This window comes from Mobula hypostoma, chromosome 10, assembly GCF_963921235.1.
Source record: "Mobula hypostoma chromosome 10, sMobHyp1.1, whole genome shotgun sequence".
Classification (NCBI taxonomy): Eukaryota; Metazoa; Chordata; class Chondrichthyes; order Myliobatiformes; family Myliobatidae; genus Mobula; species Mobula hypostoma.
In genome coordinates this window covers 82,941,479-82,962,015 of record NC_086106.1, presented here as the reverse complement: position 1 = coordinate 82,962,015, position 20,537 = coordinate 82,941,479, and the positions used below count along the sequence as shown (strand labels likewise).

At 38.7% G+C, this 20,537-nt stretch overlaps 1 protein-coding gene across 1 annotated transcript; it reads right to left on the bottom strand.

The window, feature by feature from the left end:
- Positions 1–4,273: 4,273 nt before the first annotated feature.
- si:ch211-153b23.3 (uncharacterized) lies at positions 4,274–19,366 on the bottom strand. The gene is made up of 12 exons (XM_063061389.1): positions 19,251–19,366; positions 18,687–18,812; positions 15,583–15,749; positions 11,851–13,314; positions 9,720–9,812; positions 9,501–9,605; positions 9,283–9,401; positions 8,017–8,211; positions 7,720–7,882; positions 7,426–7,591; positions 7,239–7,333; positions 4,274–6,555 (listed from the first exon to the last, which is right to left on the bottom strand). Exons 3-12 carry the CDS (start codon positions 15,737–15,739, stop codon positions 6,470–6,472), a joined length of 2,643 nt encoding a protein of 880 aa, XP_062917459.1. The 5' UTR covers positions 15,740–15,749; positions 18,687–18,812; positions 19,251–19,366; the 3' UTR covers positions 4,274–6,469.
- Positions 19,367–20,537: the final 1,171 nt, after the last annotated feature.

Genomic DNA, 20,537 nt, shown 5'->3' with positions numbered 1-20,537 from the left:
CTAACTGCAGAGCCAACTTCTTTGAATCCTCATGATGAATATCAAATTGTGAGGATTCATTTCCTATCAATATCATTAATTTCTGTAATACCATTTATTAACAAATTATGATTTCTTTGAGCTGCTCAGTCACACTAGACTTGGAGCTTCTTGCAATATTTCAGAGAGGTTTCCAGTGTCACATTCAGTGAAGACATACAGGAAATATTTGTTTAATTTCTCTAGCACTTCCTCGCCAATAAGGAGGATGGGGATCAGGTGCATGGAAAAACTAGCACTTATGGGTTCCCCTTCAAGTCACAAAACATCCTGATTTGGAAATACATCTCCAGTCCTTCACAAGCAAGAGAAAATCTGCAGATGCTGGAAATTCAAGCAACGTACACACACACACACACACACACACACACACACACACACACACACACACACACACACACACACACACACACACACACACACACACACACACACACACACACACACACACCACCACCACCAAGCAGATCTTTCCCTCCCCCCCACCACTTTCTGTTTTCCTCAGGGATTGCTCCCTATGCAGCTTGTTCATTCGTCCCTCCCAACTGATTTCCCTCCTGGCATTTATCCTTGCAACTGGAACAAGTGCTACACCTGCCCCTACACTTCCTTCCTCACTACCATTCAGGGCTCCAAATAGTCCTTCCAGGTGTGGTGACACTTCACCTGAGAGGCTGATGGGGCCATATACTGTATCTGGTGCTCCTGGTGTGGCCTTCTGTAGATCGGAGAGACCGGACATAGATTGGAAGACTACTTCACCAATCACCTAATCTCTGGCTGGCAGAGAAAGTGGGATCCACCAGAGGCCATCCACTTTAATTGCACCCCATTCCGATTTCAGCCTGTCAGTCCATTGCATCCTCCACTGTTGCACTGAGGCCACAGACAGGTTGGAGGAATAACACCTTACCTTCTGTCTGGGTAACCTCCAACCTGATGGCATGAACATCGATTTCTCGAACTTCCACTAATGGCCCTCCTCCCTTCACCCTTCCCCATTCCCGTTTCCCTCTCTCACCTTATCTCCTTACCTGTCCATCACCTCCCTCTGGTGCGCCTCCCCCCTTTTTTTTCTTCCATGGCTTTTTGTCTTCTCCTATCAGATTCCCTCTTCTCCAGCCCAGTATCTCTTTCACCAATCAACTTCCCAGCTCTTACCTTCATCCCTCCCCCTCCCGGTTTCACCTATCACCTTATGTTTCTTCCTCCCCTCTCCTCACCTTCTAACTCTGACTCCTCATCTTTTTTTCTCCATTCCTGCTGAAGGGTCTCGGCCCGAAATGTCAACTGTGCTCTTTTCCATAGATGCTGCCTGGCCTGCTGAGTTCCTCCAGCATTTTGTGTGCATTCCAGTTCTTCATTGTTGATGCATGTAAATCTCGACTCATTCACACTGTGGGAGACAGATTGTGGCAATTCTGGAAGGCAGCTCACCAACACCTTTTCAAATGCAAAGAGCAATGGGAAATAAATACTGGTACCAGGATGTTTGCACCATATGAATTAGTAACAAGCAGCCAGAAAAGACATTGCAATTCACAAGTTATTAAGAGGCATAAAGCAAACTTTAAGTCTTCTGGTAGGTTAGCTTACTTTATCTAATTGACATGTTCATTTCCACTGCTGATTAGTTGTATGCTAATATTAAGAACAATTGTTTGTTTCTCCTTGTCAATGGTTTAAGTCAAACCACTGAGAGTTTAGTCCTGACGAAGGGTCTCGGCCCGAAACGTCGACCGTACCTCTTCCTAGAGATGCTGCCTGGCCTGCTGCGTTCATCAGCAACTTTGATGTGTGTTGCTTGAATTTCCAGCATCTGCAGAATTCCTCGTGTTTGCATTGAGAGATACTGAGTGGTTTGGTTAAGAAAGGGAGAGTATTTCTTGAAGTTGATATTAGTCTCGATTGGATGGTCTCACTTATGTGCTGAGGTGCAAGAGTAATGGCAATTACATTAACCATTACCTGCTGAGCTGATATAAACATAATTCATGTTAATCAACTCATAGAGTTACAAGTATCATCTTAATATTGGTTATTTCACACAACAACCTCTCACCCAATGTCAACAAGACCAAGGAGCTGATTATTGACTACAGGAGGTCTGTGAACCAGTTCTCACTGGGGGAATCAGAAATGGAGAGGGCTAGCAACTTTAAATTCCCCAGTGTTATCATTTCAGAGGCTCTTTCCTGGGCCCAGCGCACAAGTGCCATTACAAAGAAAGCACAGCAGAGCCTCGAATTTCTTAGATGTTTGTGGAGTTTCAGTACATCAGCTAAAGCTTTGACAAACTTCTACAGATGTGTGGTGGAGAGACTACATCACAGCCTGGTATGGAAGCACCAATGCCCTTGAACAGAAAAGCCTATAAAAAGTAGTGAATACCGCCCAGTGCATCGTGGGTAAAGCCTTCCCCACCATTGAGCGCATCTACATGGAATGGTATTGGAGAAAAACAGCATCCATCTTCAGGAACACCCACCATCCAGGCCATGCTGTCTTCACAAAGCTGCTGTCAGGAAGAAGGTACAGAAGCCTCAGTTATTACCCATTAACCATCAGGTTCTTGAATGAGAGGTGATAATTTCACTCATCTTCACACAATCTATGGTCCCACTTTCAAAGACTCTTCATCTCATGTTCTTGATATTCATTTCTAATTTATTTATTATTATTAATATTTTGTTTGGTTTTTGTTTCTTTGTATTTACTGTGAATGCGCTCAAGAAAATGAATCTCAGGGTTGTATATGGTGACATATACAGTATGTACTTTGATAATACACGTTTGTAAATTTACTTTGAACTTTGATCTTTATTTCCCTCCTACATTGTAAACAATCTTAACTCTTTCTTATTTCCATTTTATCAACCTTATTAGGCATGTTGCAGTTGAGTTGGAGCATTTTATAAGGTTTTATCCTGCTGTGGTTTACCTTTTGACATTCATTGTACAAACAACACGTTCATACACAGTCACTGAGCATTCCATTTTCTTTGATGGGATGTGGAATTCAGTAAGGTAGTAGGTTTGTTCTCACACCTAAAAAATTTCCCTCACACAGATTGTTTTTCTTACGCCCTGGGCAATTTTATAAATGCCAGTGTTTCAATGTTTAGAAATGACAAGGGAAAAGGGGAGAAATTGTGCATTAAATCCCTCACTGGAAACCTCTATTAGCATACTCATATATGTGTAACAGCAACTTGCAAGGCAAACTGTCGAATCTGGTGGATGCTGGAGGATTCCATATTATCATGAAAATCTTACTATTATCATTAGGGTACTGACACGTAAATAAATCTGGCATTATTCAAATTGCAAGAGGTCCTACAAAATTTGGACTGTCCACCATTAGAATTCAATTGCTCACTCTGGTTGCAGTCTTGAATGTTTCATCACATGTCCTTTCACAGTGAACCACCCTTTCCATCTGTCTCCCATCTGCATATTTTTTCTCAACTAATTTGAAAGAGAACAAGGTATTATTACCTAGAGAGAATAATCTTGATGATGTCAAACAGGCTTACTTGTATTTGTATTTTTTAAATGAAATAAATAAATCAGTATTTATTTAATGATTGTTTTGTTTTTCTCCTGGGTAGTATTAAAGATGTTAAACGTAAAGTTCTGGACCTTCAGGGCAATACTAGAGGATGGATGACCCTAAAAAAGGATTATAAGCACAATTACCTTCCGATTTCATTTTTTCAGCATTAAGCTATTGATTTTTTTATGTTCTATTGAATAAATAAGAAATGCTGTGAATATTATGCAACATAAATCATTATTTCTGTGCTCATTAACCAAATGTTTGCATTATAACCCTCATGCTCTTTTCTTAGTGTCCATATCACTTTAGTTCTACACTAACATCACCACAGCAAATAATTGCAGGACAATTCTTACTATATCTCGTTTATGACTTTAAACCAGTCGGATTTAATGTCCTTAACTCTCTTCTGCAGTGTGTCATATTCCTTGGTGCTTTAGAATTTCTATAATTTCTTATATTAGAGTTTTCAAATAACAAAGAAATTGTTTCTATTTACTATGTCTCAGCCTTAATCTTCAATAGGCCAGGGTAAGGGCACCAAATGAACTAATATCCTAAATTGCAAGACTGCCACATATCATAAAAGCTTCTTTAGATCTAGTTTGCATTCAATCAATTATCAGAAGGAGAAAATAATGCAATTATTGCTGACGTAGTATGTTGTATTTTCGCCTTTATTTTCTTTATTGATATAATATGATAAATAATACAATGGAACATATGTACAGTTCTTTCATAGAAGAAACAGACCTAGAGTAAACCATTGATTTACTATATATTTTTTTCCAATTCTCATCTTATGAATCCTTCATTTTCCAGTAATATTCATAGAATTTTCTATTTAAAATCAGGATATTTGCTTAGAAATCCATCCTGGTCAATAGCATTACTGACTACTCCATTTTCAAACTTGTCTTTCAGTGATGTCGATGGAACCAATTTGCAGTAAACAATCAAGTGTGAGTTTTGCTTCTGTCTAGTCCATGTATCAGGATGAATTTCTAAACAACTGTTTTCATTAAAAATAAAGGCACACCAGAATAAATAATAAATATGAGGCAATAACTAGTGAACATTGTGTCTCCAGATACTAATTCTTAACATGGTCTTCAAGCAAAGCATTATGTTTCAATCATATATAAAACAGCATATATAAATAAATTAACATTCAGTACCATCAGTCAATATAGCCACTGATTCTTGCTGTAGAGCAAGCTGTGTTTACACCGGAAGTGTGAAAATGCCCTCACTCACATTCTTGCCCCGTATATTTCTCCTTTTCAAGTATAAATGCAATCCCCTCCTGAAAGTTATTATTGAACCTACTCTTTTTCAAACACAATTACCATTAAATCCAATGGCAAAATATTACAATAGAAAGATCATTGTAGTGCCAGCTCAGGTAAGAAATATGATGTCCTAGATATTATTGTAGAATATTAGCAACATTTTAAACTACCTTATGACATAGAAGGACAATAGAATATTGGGCTCATCAAGTGACAGAGGAACATACCAGTCCTATTTCCCTGAAACCTATTCTTTCACAAATGCTTACCCTCTCTCCATTAATTTTCCTATCACTTCACTAAACTAGGGGTGCTTTGCAATATCAATCAAGCAACCAACTAGCCCATTTTCAGGCTGAGGGAGGAAACCAGAACACAAAGGGGAAGAACATGCAAACTCCACACTGACAGCACCGGAGATCAGGATTGAACCTGAGATACTGGAGCTATGAGGCAACAGCACTGCAACCTGCATCACCGTGCCTTTCCTAAGTCAATTAATTTTCAGACATTTCAGAATAAAGCTTAACGCATCTGAAATATACATTGTCAAAATTTCAAACTACTTCCATGAATGCGATGTAAAATAATGCAAAGGCCTGTCCGGACTCTAATTATAGTGACCTATCTTTGTTAATCTATTTAAAACCAATTTTTATTATCATTTGAATATCATTCACTGTAACTGACTACAATCACCTAGCCATTTTAAAATAGTATTCTAATGTTAATCTACGAAAAAAAATAAAATGTCAGTTCCGATTCAGATCTGAATTGTAACAAAGTGCACATTTTCCTCAAAATTTTGATATTTATATTACAGATTTGTTGATTTCTATTAAAATTTACGTTAGCAAAAGATGGTTTTATCACCAGACCAGCCGAGAACGTGACTATTAGTGGTTGGGATTAATTTATAAATACACGTATAACTAGGTATATGAGTGGACAGATTAAATAGAGGTAGATTTTCCTGTAGTGGCCTGGGATCAAAGGAAGGGAGTTGCTGTACAGGTTATTATTTGAATAATGTTGACAGCATTTATGGCACATTTTGAGCATCTGTAATTTTACTTCATTTTTTTTGACAGATGATCACAGTGAATTACGCAGTAAGGACCAAACATTCACTGCAGCTACTTCTCCAAATTCAAGATGCAGTTTCAAATCTTCAGTTCATGAATCCAGTGGTTACATTCTGAAAGGCCGATGTATTACTGCTATTTGTATCTGTGATACTTGTCTCTCCTTTTAGAACATTAGAATGGTAGAATTAACATTTAATTAAATAATCACAGTTATCAACTACCTAATATGAGCTTCAACTCAGATTTCTGTATCCCTGCATAAGAACATGCTTTTATTTGGCAAACACATAACTGATAAAATACAGAAAATTTTAGTTATCAATGAACCCTGCAACCCTGATAGGTTAAGCATTATGCTTATTGACATATTTGTCAATGAAATGGTAAATTAACCTTGTATGTAACAGATTTATTGTTTCCATTTACACAGCTAATCTTGGAATCTTGATCTGTTGACTGTTCTGAAATTTTCTGTTGGTTGAAGTTTGCCACTAATCAATCTTGCTCTTCACTTGCTCAAAAATCTGCAAGACTCTTGCAGCTGGGACACAGCCTTCTCTTAAAATGGTGATTCCCTCTGAAGAATATTAAAAATATATATGCTGAAAACAGGTAACTGAAATACAACACAATTATTGCTGAAGAGAATTTTAGAAAGCACCAATAAGTGAAGACGCAAACAACAGGAATTCTGCAGATGCTGGAAATTCAAGCAACACACATCAAAGTTGCTGGTGAACGCAGCAGGCCAGGCAGCATCTCTAGGAAGAGGTACAATCGACGTTTCAGGCCGAGACCCTTTGTCAGGACGAGTCTTGACGAAGGGTCTCAGCCTGAAACGTCGACTGTACCTCTTTCTAGAGATGCTGCCTGGCCAATAACATTGAAGATCTCATTAAAGCCAACCTGTCTAAATGCAAATAAACATTATTATCAGCTGCTTGGATGGAGTCAAATTACAACTGCACTTCCTCTGTGAATGTCACAGATGCCAACATGAATTGAATCTGTCTGATTTGCACACAATATTAATTGTAAATAAATTGCCGTGGAAAATCCAAATGCAGAAACTGCTCAGACTGACTTTCCTGTCAAGCCTATGGAAATCTCACCTCCTAACTCAATGACTACTTTGTTAACAAATCTAATATATAAGTTTAATGCGCAAATCCATAAATGTTAGGGTTTAGGGAAATATGGAATTTAACAGATAAAATTAACATAATCAGTAAACTAAAAGGAATTAACATATTTGAATACCTTTATCAATCTTGGTGCAGTTGATGACAGTAGAAGCAACTAACTCGTTGGAAGTTCCATCACATAAAACACCACTGATTTTGTGTCCGAGACGCCTGTCAATAAACATTTTAATGCACAAATTGAAAAAAAGACATATTTATACATTAATACAGCAATTGACTCAATTACAATATTTGATACATACGTGATAACCATATCATGATGGATGCTGTCAGGCTCTCCGCTTGGATTTGCTGAAGTAATAGCCAGTGGCCCGGTCATATTCACTAGATGAGCTGTCACAGTGTGGTCTGGAACACGGATCATGATGCTGTCCTTTGTGCCGACACGATCATAGGCAGCACCAACACCTTTAGTAAAGGATACGTTCAGATTACCATAATTTCCATAGAATCTATTCTTAGCATCATCAATCCGTTATGACGGGCTGCTTGAATAAGTACTGGCCTCCAAACACTTCCCCAAACAGAATGCATACCAAGTTTTTTCAGCCACTCTCCTTTCTTTACAATGCAACTGATGCCTCCGGGGTAGACTTGGTTCATGAACTCCCAGAGCAAAGGACTGAATGGTGGATGTACTGCAGTGAGCTGGTCCAGACTAGAGATACAGATACAGATTGGTTTTTCTGCAGGACGCTCCTGGAGTAGAATGGAGAGCAGTCATACATTAAGTGTGCTCTGTGACTCAAATCTTAGCCAGTGAATTCGATCACTGGCCAAGATAAATTGTTTTAAGGTAGAGTGTTATATTTTGTTTGTTTCAGGATCCTTACTTTTATGTTGTAGATGCTTTCTACAGCCTCTGGGTGTTGACAGGAAGCTGCCAGAGCGTACACAGTATCAGTTGGAATTCCACACACACGGCCAGAGTCCAAGATCTTTGCAATCGCTTGTAGGCCACTCGTCAAACGTGAAGAGGTAGTGAGGCAAGGTAAAGGGTTTTCATCTTTCTTCCTGTTTTTTCCTGGCTGTGATTGAGAAATTTAACAAAATGACAGGTATGCTTAATTTTTATATTATAGTCCATTAGTTTTTTCTAAAGTTCATCAACAGACACTGTCAGAATTGCAATCTACAAGAAATAAACTGTACAGTGCAAAGCAATCTAGTTTTGGTTGAAATGTTTTGAATATTATAGGCATTTATACGTTTTTAGCTTCCTGGAATGGCACTTCTTATTAAACTTGTAATACCTGCCTTGCAGTCCTGTCAAAATGTCCCATTACATATCACCATGTTCCCCTTTATCATAGAAATTGCTTTTGTAAACTGTCACACCATAATCACGTCATCCTGTCATGAACTGTACTCTGTAATAAAGGCCACATTTGGTCTATTTCATTGTAGGTTTATTTACTGAATTAGAAATATTACAAAATTTAAATATAATAAAACAGCATGTACTTGTTTAAAATAAAAAATGAATTATGCAAAGTTGACTTCTATCCCGTAATCCCACTTCACCTGAAGTTTTAACCTCCAAGCCTAGAAATTGGATTAAACATTATTGGTGTGCCAAATAGATGCTGAGTTTCCCTGATATTGGGACAACTTTGCTTTAAGAAGCTATTACTGTGACAGAAACCTTGCAGCTGATGTTTCGTTCTTCCGCTGCTCTGTTAAATTACTCTGTCTATGGTGGCCATGGAGGATGAGGAAAACTGGAGAAGGGAGGCAGAAACAAGCAGGGGTGGAGAAATGGAAAATGAGAAAAGAATTCTAAGGAGAATGCTTAAATAATGCTGTGACATACAGAGAGCTCCAAATGAGCCCTACTTGCCCTTATGCTGTGATTTTCAACTGTGGTACCTGTTTTTCATAGAACAATACGTAAATAAATGTGGGGAAAATGGTATTAATAAAAATAATATCTCAGTGGCGTCCTTTTAATTCATCAGTTATTTTTAACAGGCTTTGTGGTTGGTTTCAAGTTTGTCTGTGAGTGAAATCAAAGTTTGTGTATATCTAATCTAATTTCTTGGCTTGATAGTTCAACATATTGGTAAATGAGTAACCAAGGAAATAAATAGATATCGTACAGCATTTGCCTTGACGAGGGGACCACCAAGTGGAATTAGCTGTTTCCCAAACAGGTGATTAGCGAAAGAGGCAGCCGCTCCGTAAACACAGACAAAACTAAACAAGGCCAACATCACACCTGCGGGGGAAACAGTGAAAAAAATCATTTTTAGTACTATGTGTATAAAAAAATAGACATTTTTGGAAAAAATACCAGTAACTTCAAGTTGTGGCTGACCTTCTAAAGGAAGAGGCAACTTCTCCAAGGTGAAGAGTAAAAAGCAGATGATTATCACTTCCATGATCATTGTCATTATCAGCAGCACTATATTAATATAAGCAGCTGTGTGTGTGTGTGTGAGAGAGAGAGAGAGAGAAAAATTGCACAATTAACTTTCCATGAAGAGCAAATAATAACGTACACAAAACTATCAGAAAATGCAGACAAAAGACTTACCTAAGACAACAAGAAACATGTTGACTATAAGAAAAGCAATTGCTCCTGCAGTGAAAGCACCATCAGAGTTGAGGCCGATATTCAACAGCTGACCTGAAAAAAGTGATTATGTGTAATTATAGAATTGAAATATAAATTCAGATCATACTATCATTAATACAAAATATGATTTAGGGTATGAATTGTGGCTGGGACTTTCCAACAAAGTCATGATGACAAGAAATTTTCATGGAAATTTGCAGCCTAATGAGAACTGATATAAGCTTGGATCTTATAGTGAGAAAGGGTTTTGTGTTAAATTTTAATGCGCATGTAACAACATTTTCTTGGTTTTTTTAAACTAGTGTTAACTCATATAATCATTTGTTCCTATTGATAAAAATTACAAAAAAACATAAGAAATAGTTGTTGCAAATTCCTAGCATCTTCATGATAAAATTTATCACTTACCAAAGGTTTATTGTAGAATAGTACAGGTCGACCTTCACTAATCCGGCACCATTGGGACCTGAGGAGTGCCGGATTAGTGAAAATGCCGAATTACAGAAGGGTCACATTAAGCATAATCAGTGCCGGATTATGGAAGGAACCGGATTACAGGTAGTCGGATTAGTAAAGGTTGACCTGTACCACAATACTGAACCACCTTCCTTCTTCCTGAATCCTGAACACAAACAGTTGGATGAATGAATCCAACTATAAGAAGACAGAATTTCACTTAAGACTTAGGCCTTGTATCATGATTACAACTGGAAGATAAATTAAATTTAAAACAGTAATATATTTTGCATTGGGTAGTGGGGTGGAGATACTATCAAAAGAGGTGTAAGGGTATCCTGCCCTCCACTAGCCTACCGGTCACCCTTGGGCAAGGTGTAGCTCCTGCTTAGTTCTCCCCCCCCACCCCGGATCAGGGTCACATGAAGTCATGAGAGCAGGTGGTAGATGGTTATATGATCAGCTGATGCATGTCATAAGTACTGGTTATCTGACCACTGATGCCAGCAGACAATCCCAGAAGAGTACTGATAATGGCTGGGGTCACCCAGCTTGTAAAGACACTGCTCAGAAGAAGGCAATGACAAACCACTTCTGTAGAAAAATTTGCCAAGAACAATCATGGTCATGATCGCCCATGTCATACAACATGCACATAATGATGATGATAATAAATATGTTGCATGATTATGAACACGGGACCTTACTTGATCCAATCTATGTCTCATATTTGCTCCCTTCTGCTCTTCCTGCTGCTGAACTAAACTGTATGCCTCATGGAATCAGTTGCAATGCATTAACTAAGCCAGCCGTAAACAGCATCTGGGCTGCAGGTGGCAGATCCTGAAGGCCTAGCCCAGGTTAACCAAATCGTCTCCCGACAGGTGGTACACCACTTCCCTTCAGCTATCCAGTACTACATCTCATTGGAAGGAATGGGGTTGTTGCACATATTGCAAGCTAGGACTGAGGAAACAGCTTGTCAGCTCAGCACAAAAAAATTCTATCCCTATGCTCGTTGTTAAGCCTAGGAGCAGAATGGGGAATCAATGTGCAAGTGTCAAACTCTTCAGATGTATAGCTTGCACACTCATTCCCCACTCTATGGAACTCAGTAGGATGTTAATTCCCACAGTGCTCTAGCCAGCAGCTCCTTACTAAACCATTGGCTGCATTCTACATGACCACTACCTCTGCTATGTTTTGTATTAATAAACTGGAAGCAAGGTGTGTAAAAATAAATATCAGATGAAGCTGTTGCAATGGGGTTGGTGCTATTGTGAGTGAGTAAATGTCTCAAGTGAAAAGTATATACACATCTGAAAATTAATTCCATTGACTTCCAGTTATTTTAAATTAAAGAAATATTTGAGAAAAATGGGTACTTTTGGCCTGGGTAAAATGATAACATACATTTAGTGACGAAATATGCAGAGACTTCTGCAAAGAATGTAACGATCTGGTCTTTTTAATATAAACATTGTAGGCTAAAGAAAAAAGTTAGTAAAATTTTCTTTTAAAATAAAATTATATACATGCTAAAATTATTTTTACACACAGAGATGCATATCTACTGCATAATTCAGCTTTCAAAAATTGCTTGTTCATTGTAAAATTCTGTTGACCAAAATACCTGCAAATCTAAGCCAGGTCCAGGTTGCCCAGATAGCTGCATAGCAAAAGGGTAGCACAGAACCAAAACGCCTTCCTCCTCGAACTTGAATCCTGGATACATAGATTTGGAAGAGTGCCCCAGGGATCAGAACCCAGGGAACAGTAAGGTGAAGTTGGAGCAGATCTAAATTTGCACCCTGAATTGCAGACAGGGCTGCTAGTCCATTGCAGATGTAGAACAGAGCATCTGGAAGCTGTACGGCAGTACAGGATGGAAGCTCCTCTGCTTTGGTGAACAGTTTTTTCATGGCAAATAGAATAGTTTGAGTTGTTTTAGAAGAGAGGAGCTGGGTTCCAATAGGAATCAATGCCTTTTCTGCTATGGAGTTGACTAAGCTGGCAAAGGTTACATAAAGGGATAAGGCTGTGTACATAGAACAAACGGCCCCAAAAAATCTATAATATGGTACATTGGCAATCTGAGGAATGGTGGAAATGGTGAGTAGAAGAAAAAAGCCATTATCGATTACTTCGAGTTTGCTTCTATTCAGAGACATCAGGCATAAAATCAATGCAGTGACTAAAAAAAACCAATCCCCTGTCATTCTGGCTCTACTGAAATTTAATATATCAACATTGCCCAGAAATGATAGAATAAACTCCTCCCAAGACTTCACAAGCCAGTACATACTAAGAACCCCAAACTTTGTGGTAAAGTAGACATCATTGCGCAAGTAACTGCAATAACTAGCATAAATCTGTGCAATCGAATTGATACTGACCCATACTGCTCCCACATAAAATGTTTTCATGTATCCAAAGCAGTAAAAAGCAAAAATAAAGGGAGAAATCACACTGCATAAGTTACCAAGAGCCATTGGCTCAGCATATTTGGTATTCTTCTTCTTCTCCTCACCAATACTCTTAGAAGAAGATTTGTTATTCGTTCCCAGAAGCAGAACATTAAATAATGCATTGCCAAACCCAGGGAGGATGTATCTCTGTGTGACTCCCTTTAAAAGTAAGGCAGTGGCTCCATAAAGCCCAAAGGCAACTATCACTAGTTCAAAAATTCCGGATACTATTAATGCCCATTGGCTAAAGAGACCTACAGCCTCAAAAATGAGTGTAACTGTAATGGCCCCAAACACAAAGGGCATGATGTAATTAGTTGTGGCAGAACAAAAGGACAAAATGAATGCCACACTGATGTAGGCCACCAGTCCAGCGACAGCCGACTCACTAATTTGGGGCAGGGGCTCAGTTAGATTATTTGTTGCTACACTGCTGTTATTTGGGTGCAAGGTGACAGCTGCAACATTCTGGGGGAAGTAGGCTCCCAGAATAATCCGGGTTGCCCCAAAGCTGCTCCACAAAGCTGAGAATGCTACAAAGGCTGTACCACCAAGATGGTCATACTTTCTGAAGGCCATTAAGCCAGCTAAAAATTGTGCCACTCCCCCAATCAGGACAAGATGAACACCTGTAAAACAGACAGTAGAATATTTAAATATTATTGATTCCTCTTTCAATTTTAAGCAGACATATTCTGAAGCACTATTGAAGTTTAAAAAAGTCAAAAGGCATTCTTTAAAAAGGGATTTTAAGATTAGAATTCTTTCAGAACAATCACTCAAGATCTCCTCAGGATTTATCAGTCTTACAATATTGGGATTGTTAAGAAGTTCCTTTTACGCTGTGAAAAAAATATAACTTTAATATTACTTGGGAGGAGTATCTTACTGACCCATAAGAGGAGTGAAGGACATTGCCAGTGCTGGGATTTAACAATGCATGGTGGATAAATTGTTTGGCAATGGAGCCCTTTCTGACTATTATAATTTGTTTTGAGCCAGTTTAGAACATGGGTCAAAGGTACCTTGGAACAAATTGTAACAACTTGATCCAATTCAGCATCAACTCAAAATGGCACAAGATTTCCTTCTCTAGAATCTCTCAGTCTCTGACGTTTCAAGAATCACTTGAGCCATGAATAGTTCCAGATGACTGGAAAATTACAAATGTCACTCCACTCTTTAAGAAAGGAGGAAGGCAAAAGACATGGAATTATAGGCTGGTTTGCCTAATTTCAGTGGCAGATAAAATTTTAGATTTCATTATTAAGGATGAGGTTTCAGAGTAGTTGGAAGAATATGATGAATAGTCCAAAGACAGTATGATTTAATTAAGGGAACTAGAGCTTTTCCTCCAGGGTCAGTGTTGGGTCTGCTATTGTTTAAGCTATATGTTAATGATCTGGATGATGGAATTGAAAGCTTTGTAGCCAAGTTTACAGACGATACAAAGTAAGGTGGAGGGCAGGTAGTGTTGAGGAAGCACGGAGCATGCAGAAGGACTTGGACAGTCTGGGGAATGGGCAAAGTAGTGGCAGATGGCATACAGCATATGGAAGTGAAGGGCCATGCACTTTAGTAGAAGAAATAAAGGTGCAGGCTATTTTCTAAACGGGGAGTGAATTTAGAAATCAGGGATGCAAAGGGACTGATGAGTCCTAGTGTATGATTCCCTAAAAGTTAACTTGCAAGCTGAATGAAGTTTATTGTCACCTTTCATTTAAGGCATTGGTCAGACCACATTTGGAGTTGCTTATATCTAAGGAACAATGTGTTATCATTGGAGGGGATCCAGAGGATGTTTATGAAAATGTTCCCGGGGATAAGTGGGTTAACGTATAAGGAGAGTTTGATGGCTCTGGGCCTGTAGTCATTGGAGATTAGGAGGAGGGGTGATTTCTCAATGAAACCTACTGAATATTGAAAGGTTTGGATAAAATGAACATGGAGAGGATGTCTCCAGTAGCAGGAGAGTCTAGGACGAGAGGGGCAGCCTCAGAATAAAAAGATATCCCTTTAGAACAAAGATGAGGAGGATTTTTTTTAACCAGAGGGTGGTGAATCTGTGGAATTCACGGTCTCAGGTGGCTGTGGAGGCCACGTCATGGGTATATTTAAAATGGAGGATGATTAGGTTCTTGACTGGTGACAAAGTGGGAGGGAAGCATTAGATTGATCTTAGAGTAGATTAAAAATTTGGCATAACATGATGGGCTGAAGGAGCTGCACTGTGCTGTACTGTTCTATGTGATGGGAGAAAGCAGCAGATGGGGTTGAGAGAGATAATAGTTCAGCCATGATCAAATGGTGAAGACACTATAAGCCAAATAGCCTAATTCCACTCCTATGACATACGGTCTATTACTGGAGAAGATAGGGCCAACTTTACTGTCTATTGAGGTGAAAGCAGCCCTGCATCTCAAGCTGAAGTGCAGGAAAGTATTCATTTAAGGGACATGGACTTCGCTGGCAAAACCATTGCCCATCTATATTTGGCCTTGAGTCAGTCGTGGCGAATCAGCTGTTTCAACCACATTGGTTAATCACCCTTGAGTTCCTACAATATTTTTGTGTAGGGTTCCCATGATTTAAACATAGTAACAGTGATATATTTCCAAATCAGAACACTGCACAGCTTAAAGTTGAACCTTGAGATATAGGGGTACAACTGTATCTGCTGCCCTTACTTCTCTAGGTGGCAGGGTTCATGAGTTTGGGAGATGCCAGCAGTGTTCCCGCACTGAGATGGGACACATTGGAATGCATTCCTCTTGTTGCCCACTGAATTCAGTTCTTACTTGAGCAACATTTCAATCTTGTTTACATAGATTTACTCAGTTGTTTACATTGTTTACTGCAGTCCTTTTCAGTAATCAAGCTACAATATTATTGCTAACCTGCCAAAATGTTTTCAATTCCATTGGCCATAACATCTGTATTGACTTGAGCAAAGTTCTGCAGAGCAACAAGGAAGGCACTGATCACGTTGGCCAGAAGCCCCAAGACACCTGGCTCACTGTAAAACACAGCAGCGAAACCTTCTGGGCTGGACATGTCTCTAGATCTAGAAATAATGAATAAATGAACATAATGATTTAATAACATGCAGACCACTGTTTTTTAAAGTCTAAAATAAATCAATTTGTAAATGGAAGTCAAAAAAGATCCAAAATAAATCAGACATAATAAATATGAGAAAGTTCAAAAGTGGCAGAGTATTAGTTTATGTGAGACTGGAAGAAACATACTGTATATACAGTAACCTAATATATATGCACAATGGGAATAGAGTGCATGCTCAAGGCTATATACTGCATCTCTGCACTATATCATGGATCAAAGTAGTAACACCCTTTGTAGGTTAACTGGCTTTTGCAAATGTAATTGTGCCTGTTAATCCGAACCTATTCAGGTTACATGTTAGAAAATGATTAAAATTCATTAATTGTTTATAAATCCTCATTTTGGCAAAATACAAGCTGTAAATTAATTTTATATGCTTTTTTTCAGAGCACTATTAGGTCTAGATTCTCCTCTGTCCTTTGTTTTTTTCCTCTTTGTCCCATTCCATCCTCTTTTTTGCCTTTTCTATTTTCTGTTCTCAAATATCCTACCACTTACCTTTTATTGCTGCCTCCTTTCCTGTGTACTAATTTGTAACCCATCACTGCCTCTGCCTTAATATTGTCTTGCTATCAACCCAACTTTAAATAGCTCTCAACAGCCCTTTGTGCCATCCCTCTTCCAATGAAGAGTTATTGAAGTGCAGATTCTTCTTTTAATGAGTAGAAATTATAACCGTCTCTTCCTTCTATCTCTTCCATAACATTTTCTCCTCCAGATTGACTGTCTCATCTCATTGAACTTCATTAGAAGTTCAAAGGTCTTTGACCATCTTTGCACTTCCCTCCAAACTACTTGTCTATATATAGACAAACATTGCCACTGCTGACCATTATTATGGATGCTTGCATTGATATCAGACCTTGGAGTAAATGGATCACAATACCGCATAGCTCATAAAAACTTCTCCAGTTGGCTATAGTTTACATTGGTTCAAAATGTGATGGCAATATTGCGACCTCATCACCACTTCACACTTTGATTTCTCTCCAGAACTTCCCCTTTGAGCCTTGGTAATACCCCTTTCCTTCTCAGATTTCCTTGCTCTCATGTCTCATGGTGATCTTCCTCTCTAAATTTTCACTCATGATACATTTTTCAATCACGTTTAAGGATATCCCCTTATGCTTGTCATCTCTTCTGACCTGACAAGGCTATTTCCATCCTCTTTTTGATCCACTGTGCCATGTACTTCCCTGATCTTTTGTGTTCCTGTTCTTGGACTGAGGTCCCTAAATGTCATTGGACTTTGGAACTCTGGACTACTAGATCTTTAATGTTCCATTTGCCAGTACACTTCTCTGCCTGTAACCTCCTGACATCCATCTTCAGTAAAATTAAAATACTCTGTTCTATCATAATTAATGACCTATTATGTTCTTTATTCTTTCGAGGCCAGTGTTTCTCAGCTGGAGATTATTCACCTAACCATTAACATATCTGCCTCTCAGTTCTACTCTCTGGAGCATCAAAACTGTTTAGTACTCTGGACCACTCTGGGAGCAAAATGTTCATTCTTTGGCAACAAACTAAACATATATAGGAGCTCTTGGATCGCTTTGTCGCTTCCTTTCAACTCATTCTATTTCTTCATTTTCCTTGCTTATTTAATTATCCCATTTCCCTTAATCTCCCTCACCTCCACTACTACAATGTCCCTCCCCTTTCCCACAGTTTTCTATTCATATTCTCCACATCTCCTATTTTAGGACCCTGAAACCCCTTCATCCCTAACTGTATTTCTTTGGCCATTGACGGATGAATGTTCAGCTCCTAATTCCCTCCTTACCATTATGAAATTCCTCTTTGAACCACCGCACAAGCTCTGTCTTTCAGAATCTCCCTAAAACTTACTGTATATACTGCTTTAACATGTTTTTCTGCAGCTTTTCCCATTATGGATAACTAAAAGTGTTTTCATTTTAAAGATGCACCACAAGTTGCCATTAGAAAAATATTACGTGATTAGTGTAATTGGAGCAATTATTTAATCTAATATTTAGAATATTAAACATTATAGCACTGCACAGGCTATTCGATCCACAACGCTCTCCTGCTGGTAACATCCATATCCCTCCATTCCCTTCATATTCGTGAGTCCAACTAAAAGCCTCTTAAACCACCCTGGTAACATATTCCAGGCATCTACCACTCTCTGTACATGTAAGGAAAATTACCACTCACATCATCCTTAAACTCTGCCCACCCCCAGTCTTAAAAGCATGTCCCCTTTTTGACATTTCCATCCTGAGGAATAAATTCTGATTGTCCACCCTATCTATGCCTCTCATAATTCAATAAAAAACTTGGATCAATTCTCCCCTCAGCCTCCAGTGCTCTAGGAAGAACAATCCAGGTCTGTCTTATATACCAAAAGGGCCCGGTCAATTTTTAGCTTTCTTAGCCTTATGTATGCTTCCTTTTTTCTTCCTGGCTAAAATTAGAACCTTTTGGTCATTCAAGGTTCCCTTGCTTCCACCTTACTTCTCACTGAAGCAGGGCAATGATTAATTCTGATCAGCTGGTCTTTAAATGAGACGTAAGCTGATTCTCTTCAATGTTAATCAATTTTGCAATAGTACTCTATACAACTGCAGCAGCTTTGAGATTTTCGAAGGAAAATCAGTAATTGGTGAGGATGAAACGGAGGTTCCGACAAAACAAATTCAGTATTTGTGTTTAAAAGGCTTAATATTACGAAATTGGCGCCATCTAAAGGCAATGTAGAAAATACTATTTAGAAAATTTGCCGAGCAGAGATTTGACCGCCGTCCATCCCCGAAGCAACACAGCAAGTGCTGGAAAACAACGTTATAACTGCATTAAACACCATAGCAGAGGCAACATTTTATTAACAACAAAATAATTCGGAAGTTACCGTGGGAGCCGGAAATCCGAAGAATATAAATTGGAGAGGGCTAACGTCAACGAAGCCTTAACCGCCAAGGATTCCAAGATTTCAGATCTTCCTGATACCGTTTCTTTCAGAACCCTGCAAAGGACTCTGATTTGAAAGAGCGTTACTAAGTCACTAGAATGTGGCAGAGACAAAATAGACTTTCAAACTACGCCAGAACTTGTTTCCGACGCGGGTATGTTCCGACATCAGCATAAAATTAAAAAATTTATTTTGTGTTACTTTTCACTTGGAGTCGTTCAAGTGTAATTCACCAATTTTCACGTAGAAAGCGAAAAAAAAACTATTACATCATTGGGAATTCGTTACTTAAATTAGGTTTATATAACCTTGTACCACGTTATCTGAAGAATTTCTCGTTTTCTTCTACTGGATATTGAAGCCAATGATTTTTATACATTTGATATCTAAATATGTTAGATTGTAATAACTCTTTAAAGCGACGTTTCGTTTACGAAAGATACTTGAATCAATGAACATTTACTACATTAACAATATTCAATGTCAATATCGAATACCGCTTACATGCAACGTTCCAGGTGACCGCACTTGCTCCTTGGTATCACGTATATTCGCGAGTCACGGCTTTATAGCAGTAAGCATAGAAAGAGGAAATGTTTCTCCCCAATGGAACCACCTCTTTTAGGTCCAGTTAAAAATAAACAGGATGCATTTCCCTCTACGATACCTTCCTTGCTCGACATGCTTTTAAAAGTACATTCCAGAGATATTAAAGACAGCTCAGAAAGTTGGAATTGAAACTTCTGATTCTGGAAATTCCTAGCAGGAGCATTATTCAGTTGTCATAAAATCGCAAGTATGCTTATATATAATACGTTTAAACCTTAATATTAAGGTTGCATTTTTTCCCCTTAAACAGATTAAAATAACAAAAGTCGTTACTAAACCGTGATGAGGGGTCTTCGACCCGAAACGCCATAGCACTTCCAATGTTGAACGTGTGTAGTTTTCGGAAGGAGAGACTTACTGGATGACATTCCCCTTGGAGTACTGAGTTTTTACACATTCAGAGAGTCTTAGAAATGATTCGGACTCCTGAGACTTTAGATACTACGACTCAGCTGTCCAGATTAGCAATATGATCATTTCAGTTTCAGATTCACTGGATGAGGAAGGCAAATCACCCATTTTTGTACCTGCATTTGCCTTGAAGAAGGGTTTCCATGAATTGTCAAGATGTTCCATTGTGGTAAAATTGCCCACACTTATGTCTGACTACCAAATCATAGACTCTTCATGTTTAATACAAGATGATATTTTACCTCTGTAGTAACTAGATTGAAAATGTACTCTACTTTTAAATTAAATTATATATTGAAGGATACAGATGCATGACTGAAGAACTTTGCATTACATCAGCAGCTCCCCAGTCAATATTACAGAATACTGGCCATTATCAAGTTCAGCTATTGGCATTATAATCACTTCTCTATGTGAGGCAATTCCATCACAAAGCCCAGGCTGGCAGGTGCAAAATTCACTTTCTCTAAAACCTAACAACACTTATTAAGCCAATTCAAGCCGTTTTTTTTTCAGGAACCAATGGTACTCCAAATTTTAATGATAGCTGATCCTTCTGGAAAATCCAAATGCATGTCACAATGATGGGGGGGGGGGGGGGGCTTTGATGGCAGACCCAAATGCAAGACACAGACACTGAAGTACTAGGAACAGGACTTGACTAGAGTAGGGACATGATAGGATACACATAAGGAGCAGGGACAAGAATGCAGACTTGGGCTAGGACATGGACAAGACAGGGAACCCGGACAAGGAACTATGCACTAGGAG

Bases quoted from the DNA above. Each gene is read 5' to 3' on its own strand.
- si:ch211-153b23.3 (XM_063061389.1), bottom strand. From the start codon at position 15,739: ATGTCCAGCCCAGAAGGTTTCGCTGCTGTGTTTTACAGTGAGCCAGGT. The intron at 9,606-9,719 runs GTAAGTCTTTTG...ACACACACACAG, and splicing joins CATGTTTCTTGTTGTCTTAG to CTGCTTATATTAATATAGTG. The intron at 6,556-7,238 runs GTATTCAAATAT...AATATTCTTCAG, and splicing joins CTGCACCAAGATTGATAAAG to AGGGAATCACCATTTTAAGA.